The following is a 9322-nucleotide window of genomic DNA, read 5'->3' on the forward strand; positions in this document are numbered from 1 at the left end:
CGTCTTTTTTTTTTCTTTGTTTCACGAATGAGTATCTTCGATCTTTTTTTTTTCGTTTTTTTATTTAAATTTTTACTGCGTATCTTTCTTTATTTTCACTTTGAGAACAGATTCAGACGAAAACAAAGGAAATACGGGAAGCATGTAGCAGCTTATAATGTGAACATCGGCCCTCGCAAATGACGTCATGCTCGGAGCACGCAATTCCTCCTCAGTTGTCTACAATACGTCGGTCGGCGTCGGTGCCTCCTCCCGGCCGCAAAACTGATCATTGGCTGGCGTATATCCTACCGGAACCGCGATTTTCAGTGTTGGCAACAACGAACAAAACGCAGAAATGAGAGAGAGAGAGAGAGAGAGAGAGAAACTTCGTTACGACCCAAGGGACAGAGCTCGTCGAGATTCGCTCTGGTCGTGGAGATGCCGACGACGTCAAATTTGTCACCCTATATATATACACTTTATACTTGTCGCAACACCGACGACTGGCGTGCGAGCGACGGCCAGCAAATGCGTTTTTTCCGGACCGCGCGCGTGGGTTCCCCAATTTGCCGAAAAACCGACGACGACAGCGACTTCGCTAGAGCTCCGCGACGAACCTCATCGCGTCTTCCTAGTGCGGTATAGTCGTTCATCTTGTTCTTTCCAAGCCGGGAGACCCCGGCGCCATAGCTTCGAATCAACACAGTTCCCCCTTCTCGTCAGCCCCCTCACCCCCGTCCTCCGGCTTCTCCTCATTGGCCCCGTTTCCGACAGTTTTCGGTCATCAGCGTCGGGCCGCGCGGCGTCGACGGAAGGGCGATAGCAACTCTGTCATCGCGCGTCGGCGACGACGGACCACCTCGTTGTCGTCGTAGCCGTGCTGGGCTGCACAGCTTCGCCAAGACACCATCGTCGTCAACTCGCTCTTCGGACCCGCTTCTCTCTCTCACACGCACACTACCTCTTCTTTCTTTTTTTCTCGGGGTCTCTCTCACATCGTTCTTTGGTTCCTGCACGCTCCGCTTCACAATATAGTTGCGTGCATTGAAGCGAATTCTGCGGGTCGCGTGGGCCGCGACCAGGATCTAAGAACAGAAGCATGGCTCATTCCAAGAGAGTGGGCGATTGACCTCCTTAGGTGTCGCCATTGTCGTCCTTATCTGCGTAGATATCAGGGTCGTTGCCATGGAGGGACCCCCCTCTCCCCGAAAAGAAAATTTCTGGTTACGCCACTGTCAGATTCCCAGTTGAAGATGCATTGTCCCCCGTCCAGTCGAACCCGTCTTATGTGCCTGTAGATCTCTTCACCCTGTCACCTTGTTGGCACTTTGGCATTGCCTTGCAGTGCCAAGTTCGGCATTCTGACCATTATCAAGAAAGTCCGAAATTGTCATTCAAGAATGTCATCCGGGTTCCAGATCCTGGATACCGGGCTCATTCATTCAAATGAAATTTCAAAAAAAAAAATGCGCAAGGAAGAGGTTAGTGTGTGGGCTTCACCGCTGTGTATCCCTTCTTCTACGTCATCATCATCCCTTATCACACCTTCATCTCCCCGTTCCCCCTCCCCCTGTGCAGACTAGCACTAGGCTGTAGAGCGCGCTAGCTCAGGCCGAAATCTCTGCCCTCCTTCAAATAAATTCTGATCTTTTTTGCAGTGTCAACAAGGTGGCAGCACTAGCTACGTTTATTACGAACCCGATAAAGTCTGGTCGAGTCGGGATGGGTCAGCTCGACATCCGACTCGACCCTATCGCGTCGATTTCGTGTAAACGAAGCTACTGCATGCTTGACACTGGTGGCTTTACAGTGCCAACAACTAGACGCTGGTTGAATGCGCGCCATCGAAAGAGCCGACGTGCGCGCTTCACCGGGAAAGCGCGAGAACTCACGAGAATTGAGTCTACTATAGTGTACCACTTGAGAAAACAATCAGTTACTTCTGCAAAGGGAGTTATCAACGAACGTGTATCTAAAACAAGGGCTTCTCCAACGTCTGTCGCTAATCCCTCGCTGCACGATTCGCGCTAAGCAAGAAGAGGATTATCACGCGAGGATTAACTGCGCACAGTGTGCGAGTCCCCCTCACAGTTTCTTTGAGACACCCAGCGGGTCATAGCTTTTCCCACACTGCACAGAAATGTTGAGGCGGAAGCATAACTTCCTTCCTGCCTTTGTCACTGCGCCGGCTCCGCTGGTAGTGAGGCCATTTTTCTTCACGACGCCCAGCTTTCACCCCCTTTCCACTCGACAATCCTTTTTTTTTTTTTTTTTTTTTTTTTTAGCACTACGTAATCCGGCTCCCGGACGTCGACACCACACCAACCCGCTCCGTCGCCCCTGCGTCCTGTAACGCACCAAACCCTTTCTTCGTTCGTAAAAAATAGAAACGGGCGACAATAAGAAGAGCAGAAAAGAAGAGCGTAAGACCGGCTTCATCTGTAAGCCGATTGGGCCAGACGTCTCCCCCCACTTGGCACTTAGATTCCTCCCGGGGCCTCTATAACCCAGCGACGCAACGCTATATGCGAAAGGCTACTCTTCACAAAGCTCGCCGCTGGATATCCTATTGAAATCCTACCTCCCACCTCGCAAATACTCTTTCGCTCTCCTCACTTTATGTATTTGTCAGTTCCGTTTTATGTTTCTTTCCCTCAAATCCCGCCTATATTCAATCTTTTTTTACGTTGTTGCCGACCGCAGTCTCAAGTTGAGCTGGAGTAGAGTGTCCAAAAGCGTTGGGAAACCTTAGAACTTCCATCCGAGCTGAGCGTCTGGTCGACCTATTACACATACTTCGTATACTACCCGGGAGTCCACAGAAAGAGGCCAGCGTGCATTTTTTTTTCTTTCTTTTTCTTCTTTTTGATAAATTCACTACGGAGGGTGGATGAAATACAGACACACACGCATATATAGGCGCAGATGCAGGAATATATAAAAGTGGGGAAGACGGCGGCAGCTTCTCATACGTGACGGGCCTTCTTCGTTCGTCCTCTTCATCACTTCCCTAAAAGTTCAACGCGAAAATCTAACCGAGTGAAGAATTTTTTTGGGGCGAGTAATGGCGAAGTCGTCGAAAGAATTTGAAGGAATAAAGCGGTACGGACGGTACAGAAGAGAAGTCTCGCGAGTAGGGAAAAAAGAAAATATAACGTTGCAAGACATGATGAAAGGGGGCCGGTCTGTCTGTAAGGAGAAACCGAGCTCGGACAAATGGACAGAAGCAATGGTGTGCGCGCAGAACTCGACCTCCCATTCCTCTCTATCATCCCGCAAGCCCAGCCTAACGCGTTCGCAAAGCTGTTAGCGAAGGCGGTAAGGGGCGGGGGGGGGGGGGGGGGGGCGCAAATGTCGTAACTGCGCCCGCACGATTGGGCAGACGACAAAGGGAGCGCAAGATTAGATCAAGGGGAGGAAAGAGAGAGAAAGGAAGAAAGAAATGGGGTAAAAGGGAGTCGTACCAGAAAGGGTCAGCGGCAGCGCCACCGTCGTTCCATCACGAAAATATGAGACCTCCCTCGCCTCCACCTCTTCGGCTTTCTCCGTTTCGGAAAGCAAAGGACACAAAATACGGAAGCGCCGGATATCGGCACAGCAGCAGCAGCAAAGGAGACATCTCTTAACAAGGGCTGAAATATATAGTGCGTGGGTCCAAGTAATGTCAAAACGCGAGCCTTAACCGATCTGGCTTGGCTGTAGCCAGCCCCTCCCCCTTTCCAATCCCCCCCCCCCCCACTTCCCTCCGCGTCCAGAAGCGACCCCTAGTGGCTGGCGCGTCTGTCCGTTTGTGTGTCCGTCCCGTCCATCCATCGACAGCCCGTCGTGCGCGGGCTTGCTCGGTTGGAACTGCGGTATCTGACGATCGTAGATCACCGCCCCGAGTTTTCTAACAGCCGAGGCGGTTTCGTATTGATTTCGAATCGAGCGCCGATCGTGTCCGTTCCCTTTCCCCCCTCGTTCCCTGACAATGTCCGGCCCTGTGTGGAAACACGCGACATCACGAGAGATAGGGTTTGTGTGGTGAGAGCAAAATAAAGAACAGCGCAGTGGGTGGACGCGGCAGCAGACGGATATATATGGGCTGACCAGGACAGTCCCAGACAGAACCTGTGCTGGGATCGCCTCTTCCTTTCCTCTTTCGTCTGCTTCCCCTTAATCTCCTTCCCTCTTTCCACCTCCTTCCTCACGATTTCCCCCGCTCATTTCATTCGTTTTTTCTTCATTCATTCATTCATTCATTCATTAATTCATGCACGCATTCATTCCATATCTCTACTATTGCTCGTTCCTCATTCTTACATCTACTCTTCCTTATTCATTTCCTTCAACTCCCCCCCCCCCCCTCCCTTGCAGTTGCAAGTAAGGACTCGTTTCCTCGAGTCCTTACTTGCAATTGTTTCTCTTCCTCCTTGGTGTCCTTTTTTCTTGCCTTCCTCATTCGGTTCCACCCCTCTTTCTTTCGTTCATATTGTTCCCTTTCCCATCTCCATCGTTCCTTCCTCCCTACTTCCATCGCCCATTTCTTTAATTCCCAATTCTCCTTCTTCGTTCCATCTTCCAGTCTCCTTCCGTAGTGCATTTCATTCTCTTTTTTCTTTCTCATTCGCTCATTCAATTATTTCCTCTCTCTCTCTTTCGCTCCTCATGCTTACCTTTAGTTCCATTCTTCTGTCTTCACCATTCCTTCCTTGCTTCCCTTCGTCTCCCGGCCGCGCTGATCTCCTCCCTTTTTGCTTTTCTTAATTCATCTTCGTCCCTTTTTTGATCCCTCCGACCCCCTTCATTTCCCTACCTTCTTTCCTTCCCATTATCTTCCCTTAGACCTTTGTTTGCTTCTTTTTCATTCCTTAGTTCCTGCCTTCCCTCTTTCAATTCATTAATTTATTCGCTATTTCTTTCGCCCTTGTTTTCCTTCTTTCGTGAAGAGAGAGAATTCCTTTTCACCCCATGTCGTCGTTGCCGCTCTAATTTTTCGACGAGGCCGTACATACTCGCCCCTCCGCTCATTCCACGCGTAGCCTGTTACAGCTGCCACGCTTCTGCGGGAGTATTTGCCATATTGTTTAATGGCTTCGCCGCGTTCACCCAGTCCTGTCCCTAGCAGCGCATGTCTCCCGCTTAACCATCACCCCATCACCCTTATTTTCTTCTTCTTTCGGAAGGCCAAGCCAGTGTGGTATATACGACGACAAATACCAAAGGAAACAAAACAAAAATCGCGAAATAAAACTCTTTTATTACACGGCCTTCCCTCCCCAGGCCGTGTCCCCTGTGTCTCATCGGTTTAATCTTCTCATTCGCGGAACCACGGTTTGTCACCCACTTTTCTCTTTTTCTAAGCCTCGCTCCGCAGTTCGGTTTTTCATTTTATTGCCCCGTCTGCCCTTTCGTTTTCACCGTGCTACACTCGGCCGCGGTCCAGCGTCGTATTTGTTATTCGCTCGGAATTGCGTTTTATATTCCATTTTTCTTTGTTTTGTTCTCTTTTTTTTTCTATTCTTTAGTTCGCTTTCACAGCGTCCCTGCGCCGGCGGCTGTGTAGTGCACGATCGCGACGCAACAAACATTTTATCAGAGGACAGAGAGGAGAGCCACGTTTTAATCGCGTCCCGTGCTGCGAAATTAGCTTATTATTCCTCTTTCGCCCCAATTTTTGCTTCTTTATCTCTGCCCTACAATCCAGTTTGCCTTCTCCTCGCTTTATTCTGTTTGTCTTCTGCTCGTCTTCTTCTTTTCTTCTGCTTCTCTTTGTCGTCTGCTTGCTCACGAAAGTAAAAGCAGAAGACGAACGTGAAGCAGACCACGTGTACGTTGCGCAGGGTGGCGCAATTTATGTTTGCCGACCGTATATATATATATATATATATATATATATATACGACCTTTAGCGAGATTAAATCCCATTTCGCTGCAGCGCGCCGTTCGTTCCGGGTTCGTTCCTTAATGCGGATCTTCTCTGAATCGCCAATGCCATCCGGTGCCACCCGGTTCGTGATCCGTTCGCCATGACGTATACACTACCGTATAAGCCCCGAGAGAGCTGTTCCGGTCACTGCCCCTCGAATGCACGCTAGAGGGCGCCCGTATAAAGGAGCTCCCGTTGGTCTGATGCTGTTTTCTTAGAAGATCCTTTCGTTTTGCCTTATACTTCAAAGTACTTCAGTCCCACGTACGATTTTATTGTTATTATTTTGTTCAAGTTGCAGACTCAAGTGCTGCGAATATTTCGTTCTCTCCTTTTGAGTTGAATTCATTAGTTCTGAATTCCCGCGTTGACATTTACGTAATTTCGTGCGTTTAGAAAGTGAGCGGTAATTGATGTCATGCCCTTTTGCTGTGTCTTTGCGAGTCAAGATTAAAAATAAGAAGGTGTGTACACGTAAATAACGTGTATGAGACTATACAACATGGCGTTGGGCTGGTTGAAGATCATCATCATGGAACATATGTTGAGCGTGGACGGGACAAGACGAGGACACCAACGGGGTAGACACTAGGGATATTTAGAATATTGAGTGGTACTAGTGTAAACGCAGCCGTAAACAACAGGGCTGGCGTCTGCTCTTGTGAAGTTGTGATCAACCATGAAAGGCTCGAAACATTTTGTGTGCTGATTGCGCGACATTTTATTTCGAAGAAAAAGGTGCAGTTAACCTTTATTTAAACATGCCGATGGGACTAGGGAATTACTTCGTTAAATCGAGAACTTCGTTGAATCTATAGCATTGAAAACAATTATGCGAACAGCATATTTATTCAAAACGCAAACCTTTACATGCCGATAGCGTCGTCGCATGGTCTGAAACCCGGCATACCCATATTTAACCGCATGTATTTTGCCCAAAACTTCGTTAAATCGGGTGAAACGTAGAGTTCACTTCGTTGCTTCGAGGTTTTTAACGCGTTAGGCTCTGCGAATGTCTCGGGTAGTAGAAGGCACTTACTTGTAGACGTAATTTCATCGAGGACACTTTCCGGCAATGACATGTAATACATTTTTGTTGTCATTTATATGTATTATCAATCATGAGCCGTTTGCAATTGTGTGTGGTTCTGCTTTTTGCCATGACGAATGGTTCCACAATGCACAAACTGTCGTGCCCTGTTGAATGAATGTTTTATTCAGTTGAAATGTTTGTACAAACCAATTGAGCATTTCCGCTCCGTGGTGACGAACTTGTTCATTCGCTGCAGTAATTAAGTAGACATATTCGAATGTTTATGATGATGACAATCACGATGATTTCGTTTTGTCTTCTCTTTGCAGGTGCGGTGGTTCGTCTCCAGCAGTCGACATCGCATCGAATCTAAAGCCCAATGAAAAAGAGCGAGAGAGATCGCGCGTTACTCCGCGTCACCGTTATAGCGTAGTAGTGATATTATACACATCTATTTAATTACCCCCTTGTTCGACATTCCAACGCTGTGCGTCGAAGACGTGGGCAATGTTACTACACGGCTTCTTGTTCTCCTACTCCCCAGAGTTCGTTAATGGTATGCCAGTTGCGTGTGTTGGCTTCTTTAGCCGTACCTCACCTGCCACTATTTTCTGGGGCGTTAACAGAGGTGCGCGCCACCTGGGAGACGACAACGACTAAGCATAATGCGCCGTGGCATCATAAAGTATTTGCTCACTTTTGATTCACTTCTTCTGTTCACAGGTGGCGCGACACTTCGTAGACTCTTTGAAATTTTGGACACTTGCGCGTGCAGCAGTATTTTGGAACGTGGGACCCCTAACGCAATGATTCGCGACTTTCGCAATACGAGAACTGTGCTGTCGTTTTCGTGTTTCTTTTTTATCTTTGTTATAGTATTATTCTACGGCTTTCATCTATATGTGTCGCATCGGGTTGATAGCAGTAAAAAATATCGCGACAGAGATTACGTGGTCACGTGGTAGCGCTGGTTATCGCGAGCGATGCTTGAGTTGGCCTAGATTGTGCAGCTTCATTTTGGAACAAATGGCACAAAAGAAGCACAGTGAGCAACGCCGATGGCAAGACAAGAAAGATCCAGCGCATGTGCTCCGTCTTTTCTTGACTTGTCATCATCATCAGCCTATATTTACGTCCACTGCAGGACGAAGGCCTCTCTCTGGGATCTCCAATTACCCCTGTCTTGCGCTAGCTGATTCCAACTTGCGTCTGTCTTGTACGTCGGCGCTAATCACCATGGTAATCACGTGGTATGTGCGAACCAACCACAGTTGAAACCGGTTATATCGAACGCGCTTACGTGCTAAAATAGTTCGATATATCAGGTAATTCGATATACCCAAGTTCACCTATAACGAAATTAAGATTTTTTTAATGCTTTTGTTATGTGCGGATTCGTTACATCCAGAAGAAGAATGAAGTAAGCAAGTGATGTATTTATTGAAAACAAAAGTACGAGTAGCTGGCGCGGTAATGTTTGCCTGTGCCTCATAGAAAATACTACACGAAGGACAGCATGACAACTACCGCAGTGCGTTTGCGCTGTAGGGAGCGCACATACGTCTTGCACTGCCTTCACAAAATAAGGTTAGTGGCACGTGTAATGTTGTTTAGTCTTGCGTGTCCTCTTCTGTTGTGCCGTTTCTTCCAAAAATGACCGCGAACCATGCGCCACCCGTAACAGCGGTACCATCCCATCCACATGCTCACGCACACACACGGGCGCACGCGCGCTTACTTACACACATGCACGCTCGTACGCATGCGCAAGCTCACATACCGCTCGCTCACTCACTCACTCACTCACTCACTCACAGACACCACACGCACTTTCTCCTCCACACAAATCAAAATGATCATCGGCGAAGCGTGACAACTCAAACCGTCCTCTTTTTCTATATACGCATCTGTGTGCATCGAATAATTGTTATATATACACACACACACACAGGCGTGTCTGGCGGAGGCGTTTTCGCCGCGGCGTCATTGTTGCTTCCGCTCTATCTCTACAGTGGTTGTCTTCTCTTTACATCGTCGCCGTTGTTGATGTCGTCGTCGCCGTCGTCGTTTTCCCGTGCGGCCCCACCGTAACCGCGGCAGTGTATACCACCACCAACAACGTCGCGCACTCACACGCACGCACGCGCGCGACTACCGCGACGATCGAAGTATGTCTTTTTTTTTTTTTCTCTCTCTCGTCGTTCAAGGTCGAGTGCGCGCTTCTATTTCCAAAGCTGGCGTGACCGGCTCGCAGGCGCTGTATGTTGCGAGAGCGGCCTCTAGGACACTTCGTTGTTGCGCCGGACGAAGCCGCGCTGAGTGGCGGTGCCGTATTTTTGTACGCTGAGCGGGAATTAAAAAGAAAATACGAAACATAAACTTGGGTTTGTCTGTGGTGT

The 9322-nt window shown here is 48.5% G+C and overlaps 1 protein-coding gene across 2 annotated transcripts in view; it reads left to right on the forward strand.

The window, feature by feature from the left end:
• LOC119433060 (phospholipid phosphatase 3) overlaps nt 1-7815 on the forward strand; it is a 45292-nt gene extending 37477 nt beyond the window's left edge. For both annotated transcript variants that reach the window (XM_037700208.2, XM_037700207.2), the window contains exon 7: nt 7253-7815. In XM_037700208.2, the coding sequence (XP_037556136.1) occupies nt 7253-7306 (54 nt within the window). In that variant the 3' untranslated portion in view covers nt 7307-7815. The remainder of the gene's footprint in view (nt 1-7252) is intronic.
• The last annotated feature ends 1507 nt before the right edge of the window (nt 7816-9322 follow it).

This window comes from Dermacentor silvarum, chromosome 11 (assembly GCF_013339745.2).
Source record: "Dermacentor silvarum isolate Dsil-2018 chromosome 11, BIME_Dsil_1.4, whole genome shotgun sequence".
Lineage (NCBI taxonomy): Eukaryota > Metazoa > Arthropoda > Arachnida > Ixodida > Ixodidae > Dermacentor > Dermacentor silvarum.